The 18,844-nt window shown below is 43.4% G+C and overlaps 1 protein-coding gene across 1 annotated transcript in view; it reads left to right on the top strand.

Moving 5' to 3' along the window:
- Positions 1 to 655: 655 nt before the first annotated feature.
- The window catches only part of PELI2 (pellino E3 ubiquitin protein ligase family member 2), a 75,537-nt gene continuing 57,348 nt past the window's right edge, over positions 656 to 18,844 (top strand). The window contains exon 1 of the mRNA XM_075712433.1: positions 656 to 732. Within this exon, the coding sequence (XP_075568548.1) occupies positions 656 to 732 (77 nt within the window). The remainder of the gene's footprint in view (positions 733 to 18,844) is intronic.

The following is an 18,844-nucleotide window of genomic DNA, read 5'->3' as shown; positions in this document are numbered from 1 at the left end:
GAACCCCACACAGTGATCCAGTCTCCCAGGTGATCTGGAACCCAGCACACCCCCCGCCACCACCCCCCCGCACCCCGGGCAGGTGACCTAGAACGCCCCCCCCAATGGACCCCTCGGTGATCCAGAGCCCCCCACCCCCCGCGGGCCCCGCCTCCCCCCCTCCCGCCCCGCCCCGCACTGCGCACACCGGAGCGCGGCCCCTTTAAGAGCGGCCGCGGCCCCTTTAAGAGCGGCGCCGTCCCCTTTACTCTATGTTTACATAACACAGCCAGGCCGTACCACTTGCGGGCGGCGGGGGGGGAAGGGGGCGTGGTGTGCGGAGAAGGGGGCGGAGCGCAGCGGCGCGGAGCCCCGCCCCCCGGGGGCGCGCCCCCTCCGCAGGCGGTGAATGGGCGCGAGGGGGGCGGGGCCACGCGTGGCCGGGCAGGGCGGGGGGGGGGGGAAGGGGCCACTTTGCTCCTCCCGCCCCCCCCCCCCCCGCCGCGGCGCGTTGGTACGTCCCCCCGGGCGCTCCTCCCCGCCCCGGGTGTAGTGGCCGCTGTCGGGCGGCCGCCGGCTCAGTGCGGGGCGCAGCGCCGAGCCCGCTGGGGACCGGCCGCGGCGGCGGATGGGAGTTTCGCGGCGGCCCCCGGGGTGACTTTTCGCCGGCGGCCCCATGTTTTCCCCCAGCCAGGAGGAGCACTGCGCGCCTAACAAGGAGCCCGTCAAGTACGGGGAGCTGGTGGTGCTGGGGTGAGCGCTGTGGAGGGGTTGCCGGCGGGGGGGAACGCGGCGGCGGCGGCTGCGGGAGGCCCCGTCCTGGTGCGGGGGGCAGCGGCGGGGCCGCCCCTTCCCCTCAGCGCGGAGCCGCGGCCGGCGCTCAGGGAACGCTCGGAGGCGCGAGACCCCCGGCGGCGGTTGCGGGGGGGGGGGGGCGCCGCGCGCCGTTCCCGCCTTTTCGCCCTCTGGGGCCGTTGGGTCCCAGTCGCCCCGCGGCGTGGGGGCGGCCGCCGCTCCCCGCCACCCCCCGCCACCCCGAAGCTTCCCCGTGGGGAGAACGCGGCTCGGCCCTCCTCCCGCCGCGGCTCGGCGCAGAGGGAAGGGAGAGCTGCCGGGCGCCGTGACCCGCGGCGGGGCGGGATGGAGAGAAACTTTGTGCGGGGTGGGGGGCGCGGAGTTACCGGCCGCCCCCCCCCCCCCCCCCCCGCCCCCGGTCCCCTCCGTCCTCCGGGGCCGCTCGCAGGTGCTGACGAGCCGCGCTCCGCCGCCGCTCGCTGAGCTCTCCCGGAGGTTTCTCCCCTCGCTCCGAGAGACGGCGTCCTCCGTGCAGATTGCAGGGAAGATGACTTTGGAATTAGGGGGGGGGGGGGGGGGGCGGGGGGAGGAGGAGGGTGCAGCACTTACATCCAGGTTCGTAGCGGGAATGTTTATTTTCTCAGCTTGATACGGATCTTAAAGTAATCCGCTTGGTATTATGTTCTTGCCCTGCTGTTAAAGCTTGAAGCCTTTCTGCTGAACACCGTGGAAGCAGATGAGGGAGAAGCGTCTAAGCCGTGCTCGCTGAGAGCGCTTGTGAACCTTATAAGAGATGCTTAATCTTCATAGTTTAATATGGAGTAACATATGGTTAATGGAATAATTTTCAGTAATAAATACAACAGAAAGGTTTCAAGCCAGCCGTGAAGCAGAACAGTTACAGCCTCGCTGCGTTATTCAGCCTCCCCCAGAATCTGTTACATATTTGCTGCAAGGTCGTAGAAAACCTTATTTCTGGTTTGTTAGGGAATTTCTTGTTTTGTTTTGGTCAAGCTGTTTCATGAAGAACTGCCTTCACCTCTGCAGAATAACTCGATCTCTGGGAGCAGATAAAAAGAGCAGTCAAGACTGGGTACTCGTGTGTCCAATGGTGCACCTTTTTTTCCTTAAGGGGTGGTAAATGTTTCTTATCACGAGACTAGGTCAAGATACAGTTACCGTGGAATAAAATACAGTTATTACCACGAACGTGGCATAGCTGGCACTTGAAAGGCTTGAAATTGAGTAACTTGATTTGGGAGAAATATCCATATCAAACTAAATTTAATAAAGAAACATTCTTAGCGTTTCAGTTGTGGAAATGGAGGGTAACCTCAGCTGTGCACCAGTGTCTCTAACAATAAAGGCATAGTATAATGTTGAATCTTTAATTAAATTAGAGTGCATAAATTGATGTTGTGCTGCAGTGGCTTTTTGTGCACAGCTGGAAACATTTTCCTTTCTGTTGCTTTACTATTTTTAGCAGCGGTTGAAAGTACAGAAGTATGAAATGTTTTGGCTCTGATCTTAACCTAGCAAAGCCTGGTGTGCTTTTCCTTTAATATGGAAATGCATTGATCTCGGCTTATCAGTTCTGCCAGAGGTCTTGATCTTTGCTGCCGTGTGTTGAAACATGCCAATAAAATTTAAATAAACTTTGTATGACTGAGTTTAGTTTTTATTTGGGTATCAGCTGTTCTCTAAAACTACTGAGGTTATATCTTCTGGGTGTTACATGTACTAAAAAAGCAAACAAATCCTTTTGTCCTTGTAGTACAATTGTGAACAAGAAGTCTGCAAACGGGCAGCTGCATCTCTCCGGGCAGTATGTGTCTGTAGGCTCCGGTGAAACAATAGGGCATGGGGCTGTCACAGCTTGCTGACACAATGTGCTTGGTGGATGTGACGTAGGCATAGGTAGACGTGATGGAAGCAGTCCAGGAAACGCCAGGGCTGCAGGAACTACGTTTTCCATTTTTGGACTGAAGATCCATTTGATGCTTCAGGTTTTAAGATGCATTTGATGCTTCAGGAGTTGATTACTTCATTTCCTATCAGAGATGTCGTAAATATTGTGTGTGTGGTGCCATAAATAATACTAACCTCTCTTTTTCTTTGGTGACTCAACATTTGTGACTAGGAACTCTCGGAACAGCTTAAGCATCTGTTCAGTATTCTTAAAAAAAAAAAAAATTCTTAATACCTGTTTTGTATTAAAATCTTGCAGTCTGAAGTTCCATTTCAGTAAGACAATGTAGATCTGCTCTCCTCCCCATAGTGAAACTGAGGCCTGTGGACCGGCAGAAGCATAGCATCACAGCTCTTGTTACACCTCCTTGATTAAAATTGATAGAGTGACCTCACAGCTGGATTTAAAAAAAATAAGTTGTTTTGAGACACTGTGTAGTCTTTAAAAAAAAAAAAAAGCACTGATTGTGATGGTGATGAATAACTTCTATCTTGAGCTGCGAGACTCTTAAATTGTGAAAAGGGTGATGAACAAAGGAATTGGCATACCTGGCAAACTGCTGAGAGTCCGGCTTTTAAGATGACAAAACTTTCCCTCTATCTTTTGCTCCTACTCTGTCTTAGCAGTATTAAAGTAGGGTTGCTGTACACTTGACCTTCAAATCAAGGGGAAGGCGTTCTTTTGGCGGTAGGCTGTTCTCCCACCAGAACACGTTCCTGTGTTGTCTTGCAATAGTTGTGAGTGCTTGTCTGCGCGTTAGTGTGATCAGAGGGTAAAGCCTAAGGCGTTTGAAGTCAGTCATTGCAGCAAATACATTTCCAATAACCTTCTCCTGGTAGTCCGGTACGAATTTCCTGTTATTTCAGGTGTTATGTGGCAGTGCGTGTTTGGTTAACATTTTGTCGAGGTTTACGTAATCAATGTTGTAGTGAATAACAGTTTATGTAAATCAAGCCAGACAGGTCAAGATGGCTGGTAAAGAAGAGATCATCTGCTTGACTGTGAACCTGCTTGTGGAGTCTGCTTGGGTACATCTGCTCATAGCATCATCTGTTCACAAAAGGCCATGGGTTTCTTGGTGAAGCAGAAACATTCATATTCTAATTTTTTCGGGGGGGGGAAGCTTTATTTGAAGTCCTGTCAAAGTAACGGCCCATTATATATTTCTTGGAATGTGGGGCTGGAGGGAGTTTTGAACAACATCTTGAATACAGTAACAAGCACCTGAATAGAGAGAGTGTCACGGTGTTTGTACGCTGTTTGTCAGTAGCCTTCATTTGACTTGTCTGGTATCTGGTTAGCATCTTGAGGTGCATGTCCTGCCCCCTTCCTCCCAGTACCCCTTTGTCCCCCAAGTTTGAATTGCACTCTGAAGAAGTTACTCAGGCCGGCACGGCTTTGTTTGGTGTGCTGGGTGCTGGTCCCTGGCTGTGTGGGGTAGCCTTCGCTGCAGGCAGGTGGCAGTGGCCTGGTGCCATTAAATCTCTTTTCCTTTGGGACTGCATGGTGTCGATGGGCAGCTTTAACTTCTCGGAAGAGTCACTTGATTAAAATGACGTAAATTGAAGGAGGAATACCAAAGAAGTGTTAAGTTTAGTCAATGGCCAAGTTCTCTGGCCATGAAAGGATTTTGTACCTGACCTTAGATACTTTCAATGTGATGTACTGCAACCAGTTTTAAGGAGTTTTGGATGGGGTTTCTAATAGGTGCGTGCATGTAAGTGTAATATTTCTTACTAACCAAAGACTTGCTGTTAGCTACTCTGAAGTAGCAAAGAGGTGCAGCCTGGTGTGTCCTCAGCTGAGGAAGACTTTGTCTTATAGACTTAATGGCTTTTGCAAATCTAGTATTTTTTTTTATCTAACTATATAAAACTAAGGGCTGTCACTCAGTGTTGTTACAGTGGTCGCTTTGAAATCACTGACAGTATAAATTTTCCAGAGTCAACCATTAAAATAAATGAATCTGTTAACTTAAAGGCTGCAGTGCCCATAGGAGCCACTGTGAATTGCTATGTGAGCTTTGTTTAATGTGTACCGTTGGACATCCTTGAATAAACAGGCTGTGGTTCTGCTTAAATTTAACCTTTTGAAAAAACAGAATAAAATTCTTATCTATGTTTACAGTGATAAATTCTACAGTAACTTTTGGGAAGTTGTTCTGATTGATGGACGACTTTATGCTTGGAGCAAATTTAGATTTGAAATGTGGCTCTTTTTGTTAATCTGAAGGGACCTCCATTTTTAGACTCCTGTTTCTCATACAGGCTTTCTCCGATGGATCAAAGTTGCTCCTTAACCACTACCTCCTTGATGAGCTAAATACAGTTGCTGAAGTGTTTCCTACCTTTAAGCACACTTCCAGTTTTTAACTTACTGGTTTGGCTCTTCATGGAACTCTTTTGTTGATCTCTTGCTGTGCAGTTCAGGAAGAAGCTGATGCAGTTTTCCAGCAGTGTTGACAAATGCAGAGGCAATATGGTATCTCTTCTTCTCCTCGATAGCTGTTTGCTTCTGTTCATGGACCGAAGGCTGAGGGAGGGTCCTCCTGGCTATGGCATTAAACTGGGGCCTTATGTTGCACTTAGATGGATTTGCTGTTTGGTATCAAGCTGAAGCTTTATTTAATGCTTCTGTAATGTTCTGCACTATATGGTGTAGATATATTGGTGAAACTGCTCATCTGACTTGGGTTCTGCTTTTGAGCCTTATTTAAAAATCTACTTTAGGCTTCATTTAAAGGAGTGTCTGTAGCAAATAACGGTAGCAACCTGTTAAATACATTCAAGGTCATGATTCTGAGAATCATTTGCTTCAACAGTCATCGCTGGAAGGCTGCTGTTCTAGAAAAACTGATTTATTTTTTTATTTGATATTGATAGTGGCTTCTTGGAGACCTTTATGTCTTGTGCTTAGTTTATGATGGATCTTATATGCTGCATATTGAGAGTATGTGATCAGTGCCAGTTCAGAGCTTGCAAGTAGATAAATCAAGCGCCAGAAGTATTGTGTCTGAATAGAAGATTAACTGCCATGTAGAAAAAGATAGTAGAAAGGGTTATATTTGAGGAAAGATTTGTGGATTTTTCAGTGAAAGCTTGTGTATGGCTGGATAGAGCAAAGGTTTTGCTTCATTTAAGCCAAGAAAGAAAACATACCCGAGTTGGTTCTCTGCGACTGTCCTATTCCTTGGAGTACTTCTGACTTTCTCAGAGTGCAGATTCACATCCAGCTGTAGGCTTTATTCACAGCATCTTGATACTGGTGTAAAATCAGAGAGCAGAAACTTCCAACTCTAGAAGCTAAAATCTGTATTTATTGAAGAAATCAGAGCATCAAACATCTGCACGTTTAATGCTTGTTGTAAAAGGAAACTGAGGGCATTCTGGAAGTTAAACTGTAAGCCCTTTGGCATGTACAGGCAGTGGGTCACACGTGTAGAAGTGGAAGACAATTTTTTTTTTCTTAAAATATGGGAAACAGACAGTTTGAGTAAACAAGTCTGAGAAATGTAAGAGACTTGCCTTTGACTGATGTACTTCCCTTGTAGAACCAAATAGCTGCTCCTTTCCTATCTTGGCAGAACCAGGGATGCACAGTTTTCCATTTTTAGTTGAAATTATAAATGAGTAGGTACTGTGAAAGTCCACTTGACTCTACTTAAAAATATGCATATAAACCTAGAAATTGCTTTCTAGGCTATCAAGATTTTTTTTTTTGTTGCTGAAAGCAGCATCTTGCTTAAGCTATTTCATGCTCCATCTTAACAGCAGGCTGGTTTTCAACTATGATTACAAGGTTGCTTGAGAACAGACATTTCCTAAGAAGTCAGGAACTTTTTATTATCCAGGTCAAACTAAATTATGGCTGGTTTATACCCATTTATTACAGAGTTAATGCTGCTCTCTAACTTGCTTAGTCCTGATTCCTCAGTAGTGATAGTACGTATCAACTTGATACTTTGAGAAGATGAAACCTTCTTTTCCTGTACTCTAAGCCAACGAGAAGCTGCATGAGCGTAGTACGGCACCGAGCCTGAGCCAGCATGCCTTGCTGAAGGTAGGATTTATTAGTTCAGAGTGCCAGCAGAGAAGTTTTACAGCTGTTTGCAAAATACTATAGACGTGCCTGTAGGGGACAGCTGTTTAGGTAGGCGGAACCAGCCGTTGTCTTGTTTCATTTTTCTTGTTGGTGTTGTCTGCACACGCTCTGGTTCTGAATTCGTCTTGAGTATCCGTGACGAGTATGGGTATGAATGCTTCCAAAGGAGACTCCTCTAGCATGTTGTACAGTTGCAGTCTTACCTCATGCTTAGTAGAAGTGCTTTTCATGATGTCATCCAGGGTTGTGTTTGGTTATTCTGCACTGCCGTACTTGTGGTTTATTTGTCCTGTGGTCAGCAAGGCAAGTGAAGTAGAGGAGGATTCAGTCTGAGCTCCCAGCCTGAAGCAGAAACTATTCTTTGTTTCCAGGTGTACTTTGCGCTGTCAAATCCTGTTCTATCTGTACTGTTGGAGAGCCTAAATCTCATTTGTGTTGAGGATGCTTTTCCTTTTATCAACAAACATCCTTATGTTTATTCTCACTCTGGCCCAAGGTCACCACTGAAAACCTCACATGTGACTTGTCACAAGCTTAAACCTTGAGGGGCAGGGATGGGGATGCTGGCATAGCGAGCATGCCCGCTTCCAGAAGGACTCGTCAGGCAAAGCTTCTCATCTTCTTTGTTTTATAAATACAAGATGCAGTGCAGAATTTTATGCCTCCCTTACCTTTGCCTCATGTTTTTTAGACGACCGCTGGTGTAGCTTTATGCAGGTTAGCAGTGGGTCCTGAGATCATAGCATCGTTCGCGTACTTTGGGGAACAATTCGTAACTTCTCTGGCAAACTGTAAGTAACATCTGGGATTGGACTGTTGTAATCCTATTACTCGGTGGCCTAGAATAGGTCTTGGTCATCATATTAAGCAAATGGTACAGTCAAGAGGAGTAGGGGCTTCCAAAGCAGATTAGCGTGTTTTGAGGGCAGGCGAATGGCTGGAGCAGTGCTGTCCCAGCTCTTCAGCTGTGGTACAGCATTGTGCATCCTCTCTGGATGACCAGCTGTGCTTTCTGTGATGGCTCCTACATTTAACCTTCTGATACGACCTCCTGTGCAAATACTATCTCGCTGGGTCTCTGTGTGCTGTTGATGACTATATAAAGGGTGCACTATGCAATTTAAAACCAAACAAAGACTTGAGGGAGGGGAAGGATGGCAGGCAGTAAGCTGTTTGGAGGACTTTCTTAATGTCTGAGTAGGCATCGTGGTGCTGGGAGTTCATCAGTAAGAGTAACCTGTCTTTGGGTTTGACTGACGCTATGAAATAACATCTTTCTACTGCCCTTCCCACAAACGACACTTGTTGGCTAGAGTTAATACAGATTAACAAACAAGACAACAGTCCTTGTAGGAAATCTTTGCACAGCGAAGCTTCAACAGTTGTAATATAAACATCCAGTCTTTGAAAACTTGTTACTGAGGGTCTGTCTGGCCAGAGGACACGGCGTTTTAATATGGTTGGGTTATGAATGATCTGTGAAAAAGGTGACACCAGACTTGGGTTGTCTACATGTAGCTTTTACTTGTTATGATTAGTGTAACTTCTGTTCCTAAAAATAGCAAGTATCAGCTGTTTTGCACTGAAATTCTGTTCAGTTCTTCCAAGGCTAGAATAAGAAGTCCTGTGAGTTCAATCAGAAGTGTGCATGCAGCTTCGCAGTAACAGTGGTTACTAGCTCATGGTGAAGAAAGAATCATTCAGCTAAAAGCTTTCCTCTGTTTCACCAGCAATGTCATAGATGAAAGATGATATAAGCAGCAGTTGTGAAAATGGATACAGACAACATCTACAATGCTGAAGAGTTTGTTGTATTAAAAGCAAAGTGGTTTTGAGATGAGATCAATTTGATTAGGCGTGATATGAAGGTGCCGATTGCTGAAGGACCTATTAGGCATGCTTCTATCAGTAGCAATTTGTTTCTCCTGTAGGGAGGGAAAGTAAGCAAGCCCTGTTCTGTGCTTCTGGAAGTGATTTACTTTAGGCAAGGTTTTTTTTTTTTCCCATTTAAGAATATCATCTTCAATATTGGACTTGGGCACGCTGACCTCACTGTAGATAAAACTAGCATGCTTTGAGGAGGATGAACGAGATGTGGGACTGTTCCTGATCTAATGTAGCAGAAGGCTTCCTATGCTAGGGAATGGTATGAAGGCCACACGTGCCCTTACAAAGTGTTTGGCAATAAAGACCTGATGTTAATCTGTCATATTTATTGCTTATATTAACTGTGATATCGCCACACTACTGTGTAGCAACTAATTGTATTACACAGAGATGAAAACAGCCAGTTGCACAGTGGGACAAATATAAACTTAAAATGCCAGTTTACTATGCTGCCTCCCCAAAAGAATGGGGACAGGCAAGAAAAGTTAGGGATAGCTGGCATATAGTAAGTTAAAGGAGAAGGCCAAGAAGCATTATGGTCTTCTCTTTGAGTATTGTGATGTTAACTGATCCCTGTTGTTGCAAAATTCTCCTTTTTCCTCTTCACATTCAAGGAATTGAGGACAAAGGAGAAGTGTTGGCATAGTCTTTCTCTCTAACTGATGAACACTTTTGGAAGGCAATCTTCATATTCAACTGTAGTGATATGTTTAGTAGACTTTCAAATTACTCTTCACCCTCAAGTACGTATGATATCTTTATTTTAGAATCCAGTAAGTTCATAAACTGTCATGAAACAATTTTGTTCTTCAAACCGGATGGCTTTAGTAATGCCTAAACAAACAGGTAGGCCTCAAAATTATGAGGTGTATCCTCTTAAGGCATGTGAATGTCATGGATGAAGACAAAGTGGTACTGGCAGGGAAGACAATTAGTCACTGTATGAAAGTAAACTAAACAAATCGAAACATATAAATGCTTAAATCTCCGCTTGTGTATTACAAATAAACTGGAGACCAAATGTGCAAACTCTCTAGCATGTGCCCTTAGGAAGAGTGAAAGAACTGTTTAGTCTAGACACAGAAGTTAATGGGCTGAAACTTTGATATAAGCACAGCTGTATTTCTTCATGTGCAACAGCATGACTTTATTTTGATTGTTGATGTCTGATTTAGTAATGGTGGAGTCGGTAGCCTTTGAAACAGGAGTAGCATGTGTATGTCCTTTTTTCACAGGAAAGACTGAGCTGTTGAAAGTTACCAAGAGCTGTATGGTTCCTGCTTCACTGCTCATCCTGTGACAGGGTTCTGCATCTCACAGATGACTGTGTTTTTTATGGAACGTTGACTAATAAACCAAAATGTTGGACTTCCAACTTGCTTTCCTCCTGTCCATGAGTGACCTTGGAGAGCAAGCAGCTGTGGAAGTCAGTACTTGGGTTCAAAAAATCATTTTGGCACTGGAGAGGAATCTTTCAGACTAGGTAGGATTCATCATCTTGTCCTAACCTTTCTGCTAACAGATGTGTAAGACCTACTTGGAATTACTTTCTGGATCTTAAAATTTGCTGGAATAGTTTCTGGTACATCAGGGAGTGAGTTTTGAATTCATGAGTTTAGTGTGTGGCCTTTTGTCATAGGCTGTGGGCAGAAGTCCTATTCCAGAACCATGTGTGTGATGGGGGAGGCGACAGTGCCTTGCTGCAGGTCTGTACCCTCTCTGGTTGGTAGAACAGCTGTGGAGACAGAAGATTTCTTCGTAAGAGTGTTCCCTAATCTGATTCTGCCAGAAGATCTCATTACATGGCTGTGAGTACCTTGGTGGGTTTTTTTGCCAAAAAAACCTACCAGCAAATTAGGCAAATGGAACAAATTGGTCTTGGGGCAGATCTATGAGGAGGCCAGCTTTGGTTGACACGAGCAGCTGAGTAACCTCTTCAATCAGAGCTAAATCTGGAGAAGGAAGTTTGGCAATAGCCAGACGGATGAGTCTTGCATGGTTTTTTACTCCTATTCTGTCTTTAGCTGGTGTTCACTGGACTGATGAAAAGTCTAAAACATGAGAGATGCCTTTAAATGCCTCTGCGGAGCCTGCTGCTCTTGGGATGGCACTGGCATTCCCAGAGGTTACAGGAACATGCCTCTGTGGGCAGTGTCTATGGAAGCGACAATGCTTTAGTCTTACTGACTGTGGTGAGGTTTCCCACCCCACTCCCCTTAGATGTCTTGCTGAAGCTGCCAGGGTAGAGATTGCAGGCTACCCTTTTGTTTTTAGGGATGTGCACTGCAAACTTTTTCCACAATTCCAAAAGCATTTCTTAAATAACCCTTTTTGGTAGTGAGCCCCTGCACCTGTTTAAAGACTTTGGCAGAATGTTCCCGAAAGCTCTAAATATGTTCCTCCTTTTGCCTTTGAGAGATAATAAGCCATTTTTTGCAGTATTTTCACAGTTTGCTTGCTGTCAGAGCAAGAGCCTTAACTTTTGACTTTTGTTTTGGGCCTTACTTTCAATGTTTGAGCACGAAATACTGCTGTTACGTTGCTGGCTCAGCCCTGCCTTATCTCTTTGGTTGCGCAATCACGCTTCCAGCTGCAATACTTGAGTGCTGTGTATCTAGTTTTATTGCAAGTTTTGAGTTTCCAGCATGCAGAGGCTGGTGTAATATAGCAAATACCTTTCCATGTAAGGATGCAGGAAGACTACAAAATATAAAGTACAGTTACCTCCTGTAAGCAAAGCTAGGGTTTAAGTGACTAGCAGGGTCTAAGTCAAGCTCAGCGCACCCTCCCAGTTCACGTGCAGTGCAACTTTAGATTCAGTTCAGGAATTGGCCTCTGATTGTATATTGCTAGTTTGCACCTTAAACTCCTTGGAGGAAACTGGTTTATATTAAGGCTTTACCTAGCGGAAATCTCTCAGCATAGGGAGAACAGTTGTAAAATAATACCTTGTTAAAGGGTAAGCAGGTCTTTCTGTGGCAAAAGTGATTTGCTCTTTCTCCTCTGGGCATTTTGTAGCCAGTGCAGGCAGGCAGGAAGGAACTGGATTTGGAGTTGGCTAGATTCCAATTGCAGACTCTATTCAGACCCAGGCCAGAAAGAGTACGGGGCTGATTTGTAAGTTTTGGGCAGAGATGGCAGCTGAGAAAAAACAGCTGTCTCGGTTTTATGAACTGATGAAATTTGTTATGAATATGTCAGGTGGTAAAAGTGTGGTGCTTTGTGCTAAGTAGAGTTAGAGAATCGCATTCAAGGTCAGTTTGTCATGCATAGGTCAAGGGAGCAAAACACTTAGTCGAGTTAAACTAAAAGAAATATTGGTAGGTGAGCATGTATGATGCTCTTTAATATCCAGAAAATAAGTGTATTCATTTGTAAAAACAACTCATTTGTTAAAACCAGATGTGCAGTGACCTCCCCACCACCACTATTGTTGTGTATGCACTAAGTGAAGCCTATGTAAGTGATTGTAAGCAGTCTTTTGTTTACTTAAATGAAGGTAACTTCCCACCTATATTCATGACTAAGTCTAAAGAGTGGTCTGGTTAGGGATAATCTAAACTTTTCATTTTCTTCCTTCTTCCACCCCTAGGTTTTACATATGCTGTTGCCTGGTTTTGGAGAAAGAGGAGTTTTATTTGATTTACAGACCTATGCAGAATGTGACAGCTGTTGTCAAAATTAAAAAAAATAAATTGTATAGCATGCAGTGTTTGATAGGATATTTTAGCTTCCTGTTGTCTGTTTTATCTTTCTTTGCTTTAGAAGAAAAAATGTCCAGATAATGACTGTTCAGATGTGCAGTTTGTCTTGACATAAATTAAGCCTAGTTAGAATCTGTAGAAGTTCTGAACAAGTGCCTGTTTCAAACTGGTCATGGCAACTGCTCGTAGCCTCTGGAACTGCTTGTATTTAAGTGGTGTGGGATAAACTGTTTAAGGATCTGATGCCTCTTTGGGACTGTAAAGGGCAGACGTTGGGTAGGGGCAGAACAAGGTAGTCAGTTTTGGGGTGATGACCCAAACAGCTGGAGTGAAGTCAGATGTCTGAGGTAGTTACTGCTTCTGGCTGTCTAGGCAGGCTTCTTGTGGGAGGACACTGCATCCTCAACTCTGCTGGCACTATTAGCTCCGTATTCCAGTCATTTTCCATCTGCCTCTGATGAATACTCTGTGATTTACAGGAAGATGTAGTGACAGGTGAGGTTGTAGTCTGTAACTGGAAATGAAGCATGTCATTGAACTGATTTTGTTCCAAAGCCTCCCAATGCTGTTTGAGCTCTATTGAGGAGAGTCTGTGAGATAAATGAGCTCCCCACACCCCTGCCACGTTAGACATCGGGGAATCCATGTGACTATGATTCTCACCTCTGAGGAAAAGCTTCAATTGGAGCTGTCACCTTAGTAGACAAAGAAGGAATCCAACTGCAAAACATGTACCCAGAGGAAATCACGCTTTACTGGTTCTCTGGCTTATGAGACTCCTTGTTTTTTTGATTGTTCTCTTTGTCACTATGATTGCTTTGCCTCTGTAATGGTGGGATGCCAACTTTGAGTGAATGGGAACGGACACAAACGTTCTGGTACTTGCAGCTAACTGTGGGGAAGAGGTTTGGATGTAGAAGAGTGGTGTAATCCCTGGTGGCAGCCTGGGCCACACCATCAGGTCTGGCACAGGTGTTTGTGAAGAAAGCTTCAGGACAGTAAATGTTCATTGTGTTGTATGTACAAGTCAGCGCAGTGCCTCGGGATGAAAAGTTTTCTGGTTGTTTTTGGGTTACTAGAAAAGCCTTAAGTAAGTGTGCTTCATGAAGCACTTAGTATAGAACATAGGTCTTGTGGTGGTATGTACTCTTGCTTTGGATCAGCTCATCTCTGCTTTTTCAGTGGAAAAAGAGGTCCCTGAAGAATAACTCCGAGTGCCTGCTTTTCTTGGAACACCAGCTTTTTGGATGCGTTTTGACCACAACCTGAAACTTTGTTTTGGGAATTGCAAATAATGTCCCGTGTAGTTTAGCAGCCTCATACTTTTGCCCCTCATGTATGAGCTCAGTTCAAAACTAAGACCAGTTTTCTGTACCTAACATAAACATTAAATTTTCTGGATGTGAAAAGTCTCCCTTTCCAAGTGGTTGTAAAATAGCCTAGTTGAGGATTTTTGTCCTGGGCCAAAACTCTGAAAGGAGAAGTTTGTTTGGGATTTGTCCAGATGTGAATGCCTTTCTAGTGGACTTCAGGCGTGTTGCATTATAATGGGCAGTTCCAGAAGATTTACTTCTGAGTTTTACAAAGATACTGAAACAGACTGATGGGGCGTGAGTGTTTCTGTACATCATTCTTATCTTCTGCTACCCTCCGAGGTGGTAGAGCAGTGGCATCTCTCGACTGAGAGATTTCTACATAATAGAAGCAAATGTTATAGCTCTTTCATCTGCTTTTGATAAGGCTGTAGGAGGAAAGTAAAACAGTTGTGGGAGACCTTTACAGATATTCTCATCGGTATCATGCCAAAGTGTTGACAGAGTAGCAAGGGAATGTGCTCTTTATTTTCTAAAATGCACATGCAGTATCTTTAGCTGGGCGAGGGAGAAGAGGTAGGAATTTGCGTATCTGCAAAACCTGCATAAAAAGGAGGTAGATTATGTATGTGCTTGTGCATCCTCGTGCACTGGCAGGGGAGTGGGATGCAAAATTTCTTAGCATGGTATTACTCCCCTATTCAGTTGAAAACAGTGTATCATGGCCCTTACGGAGGGTGGCATCAGGTATAAAAACTTGAGGGCAGGAGGGAATCTCTTGAGTCAGCCAGCTGTAAACGATTACTTGATTTCTGTGTCTCTGAACTAGCTCTTTTCAGACATGCTTTGCTGGGGAATCCACTTCCAATTTCAGTCTGGGGCTCATGAGCTTTATTTCTACAGCTGAATTTCCATTTGGCTTTTAGATGCTACTTTTAAGTCCTGTAATGATGTTTGGAATTATAGCCTGTACTTTGGGAAACCTTGCTTTAAACAGATCCTCTGTTTTCTTGGTCTGGTTTGCCCCATAGGGCTTCCTTGTCTTTAAAGTGAAAGAAATCTAGATAAATAGAGAGAAGCATATGGGGTGGCTTGTTTTTGAAAGCTGGTGAACAAAAATAGTAATAGCATGCTGACTGTCTTTGTGGGTTTTGGCTAAGAAAAAGAGCTGGATTTCCAAAGGAAAAAATTTGAAGGAGAACTATATGTGGTTTTAAACTTGTTTTCTGTTCTACAAACCATTGTGCCACTTGTGCGCATTACTTAATATCTGTTGGAATGTATGAATGCAAGTTTTACAAAACTTCAGGTCATAGAGCATGCAACCAGAAGTAGGCAGGCTGGATTAGCACTGCAAATAAACTAAGTGAAAATTTTGGTCCTCCAAGAAACTTGACCTCTATAGAGCCTTCAGTGTGACTTTAGGGTTTCAATGGTTGCATCTGTATATAAACACAGTCTTGCATAGTTAACTTGCGTAAAACATGTCTTGCTGCGTCCCTGAGAGCTGCATACCTTCCCATCTGAAGACAACAGCAGTGCACAATCTCTTGTTCAAGCAGTGGCTGCAAGAAGCTGTATGGTGAGATTCTTCTGGAGATCAGAATCTCTGAGCATCTCGAAATGAAAAACTTTATGAATACATCGCTTCTGCGATTTTTATTCATTCTCGATAAGTGCATGGAGATACCTCATAATTCTTAAATATTTGTGATGGTGTTCTGAGACCTGTAAAAGTTCAATGTTTGGAGTAACATTCTGGGAAGCCCTCTTAAGGGAAGGAAAAAGTGTGAAACTGAAACACTTCGCTGTCATAAAGCTATATAGATCAGAATTAGTTTTGCTGATCAGCAGTAAACTTAACAGCCTTGCAAAATCTTTTCCTGGCTAGATGTGACTGATTAACTTTGTTATAGATTATGATAAAAGCAAACACCCAAGGTTGCTGTGAGTTAGTAAGCTGTCAGGGTGTTTTAAGTCTGAAGAAGATATATTGAAGTCTAGTCCTCTGCATTGCTGCACTGTTAATTTCTGGTTTATTAAGACTTTAAAAAAAAAATACCCACCACTATAGCTGTGCAGGGATGCTTGTGTGCTTATGGTACACACACTGATCTGGTAGGTTTCAGGTAGTTCTTTAAAACTGGATCTGAAGAATAATTTATCCTGTATGGTTTTTAGGGCACATAACGCACTTGTTACCGAAGAATAGGTACTGCTTAGCTTCCTTGCTAGCTATTCTAGGTGTGATGCTGCATTGCTTCATGGTGCTCTCCAGACTTCTAGTACTGTGCGGTGGTTCTTCCAGCCTTCTGTGTGTTCATGTCTTGCTGGTTTTATTTCTACGTCTACCTCATAGAATGCCCATTCTTTTCTTTTTGATATTGTTTGGAGAATAAGAATTAAAAGCAGGAGCCTCTGACAACAACTCACGCTGAGTACTACATGCCAAACGTAATCACAGAATGATCCTCAGATAGGTTGGTACCTCTGCTCCAAGTAGGTGGTAGTGCAGCAGCCCTCTAAAATAACCTCCATCTGGAAACTTTCAACCTCTAGGTCTTGCTGGGTGCTAGAAGGCAGAAAGGGAACTCTGTTTTTTCTCTTATCTGCTCTAAATCTGCTTGGAGCAGACTGTGTGGTAGATTATCTTGCCTTTGACTGTTTGTGTCACTGTAGCAGTTGATGATAATCTAGCACCGGTGATATTAAGGAAGCTACTGTATTCAGAGAGGCAGTAATGTTCGCAAGCGCTACAAAGAAGGAAACCCAATTCTTCATTTTCTGTTTCCAAGGCAAACGTTTGGGATTCCGTTAAGCAGATTGAACAGGGAGCTGTGCGTTTGTAAGGCTGTCTTTCCCTGGGAAACTAAAAGGGATGTTAAACTTGATAGGACTTGACACAGATGTTGCAGGCCAGGATACAGTAGTTGAGTGCTTCACTCTCTATTCAGTACGCTGCCTGTGAGATCACCTGTAGTCACAAAATGGATGCAAATTCTGTCTCTTCCTCTGTGCTAAATGATACTGGAACGAATTCTTGTCATGCTTGAGTGTTTGAGAAAGCTGTAAGTAACAGACATCCTGGAACTTCTTGTCTGCGGAATCATAAAAATGATATTACAACTGCTTGTGTTTGGACGATAACTGAAGTTAGAGGAAAGCTATCACTTCTTACGAAGATGTGAACTGTCACATAGTCCTTCATAGTGTTTTAGGGAAAGCATTTGATTGCTTAGGAAATGAATTGTCTGAATTGTGCATTTTTTTTTAATGGCCCAAATGGTCCTTTGAATCAAATGTAGGTTCTCCATCATGTTTAATGTAGTGAAGTTTCAGATGTAACGTGGTGTTATTACTATTCATTCCTCAGACTAAAATTTGAACAGCTTGCTTTTGCACCTTCGAGCATGTATGAAGCACAAATAGCTAGGCTGGGAGCATGTTTGGTATGTCAGGGCAGGTGTGTTTTGAGGTCTCTTGTCCCCTTGCGTTAAATGAAGTGTAACTCGTCTTAATTTTGGAACTTTCAGCCTTTTTTTTTAATCTGGTATTTAAGAGAAGACTGTAAATGGTTTCCAAACAAAAGTATGTGGATCCTAAGCCTCTGGTGTTTTGGATAAACAGTCTTCCTGCTTCACTTCTTTCTCTCTTTGCATCAAAACCCAGCTGTGCATAGCACTTTCCTTTGAAAGATTTTGTGTTTATCTGACTTGTTTTGAATGCAGTAAAAGCTAGATCTCACTTTCTATCATATCTATCTGTATTTAGTTTAACAAAATGCCGTATCAAACAATTCCAGTGGCATTTGGCTAGATTATAGATAGTTCTCAGATGAATAGCATTTGCTCTATATTATGAGAGGTTTAGGGTTGGAAAGAAGATTCTCTAAAGATGGTGCTTTGCCCACCTCTTATGCTCTTTTAGCTAGAATAAAAAGCATGCTTTGAAATGAACTTGATTAGTTTATACCCTGTATTTTGCTGTGCACTAGCAGTGTTGCTTTTATGCAGTGGTGAATGGTTTTAGTTGACAGCTTTGGAGATGGGCTTAACGCACTGAATAAAATTGCCTCCTTGTTAAATGAATGCTGGGGGGAGCAGTAAAATGTTGGAAATAAGGATTGTTAAGGAAGTCATTATGTGAAAGAACAGATTCCCTTTCCCTTTGCTTTCTGAAAGGAAAACCCCTTGCATTCTAATGCTCTTCTGGTATATTACTTATATTGGAATTGGTGTAATAGTATCTTAAATGTGGTGTTTTGGTGGGTTTTTTTTATGCAGCAAATATCCTCCATTACTGCCTCTTGAAATACCTGTTTCCACACTGTCATTAACATATGCAATTGAAGAGCTTGAATTTCTTTAATTAAACTAAGGATACAATGCCATTTGAAACATCTACAGAAACTTGCATCTTTCAAAAGTGGTGGCAAGGGTCTGCTGTCTTTGATTTCACAAAAGTGGAAGTAATGAATTATTTTCCAGAAGAATAATCTGGGGCCAGTAACAAACAACTTGCAAAGAAAAATATGGTCAAAGAGAATTGTAAGAATTTTCTATAGTAAGTTCCTCCCAGCCCAGAAGAAATATCAGCTAGTTTACACTAGTGTCAAAGCTATGTTCAGAACTGGATCTCAGTCACCTTATAAGTGGTTAGAGTATTAAAGCCCTGACTCCTCTGCCCCTCACTTTGAGACCAGTTGCTTTTGCTACTTTGCTTCTGTATTTGCTTGCTCTATAACTTTTTTTCCCCACATCAGTGAGGGGGAGAGTATCAAAACGGCAGAGAGGTTTGGGAATTTTGAAGGAAACTGGATGTGTAGTGTAAATAAAGCTGACTAAAAGCAGTTCTTACACAGTTGATTTGTTATTTGCAAGCCAGTAGCATCCTTTAACTTTTTGTATAGGATGAAGTTAGTATAGATCAGGTGTATATTTTCTTGAATTGCCTATATTGTGTAAGCTAAACGTGCATGAGGATTAGTCAGCTGTATTTTCTATAAATACTCTCTGTATTTCCTGTAAATACTCTCCCTAAAACAAACATGATTTTTTGGTTTTTTAACTATTATGTTCCAGTTGTTATAATAGTGG

The sequence above is a fragment of the Pelecanus crispus genome, chromosome 6 (assembly GCF_030463565.1).
Source record: "Pelecanus crispus isolate bPelCri1 chromosome 6, bPelCri1.pri, whole genome shotgun sequence".
Classification (NCBI taxonomy): Eukaryota; Metazoa; Chordata; class Aves; order Pelecaniformes; family Pelecanidae; genus Pelecanus; species Pelecanus crispus.
Note: the sequence above shows the minus strand (reverse complement) of the source record. Positions and strands in the feature narration are given on the sequence as shown.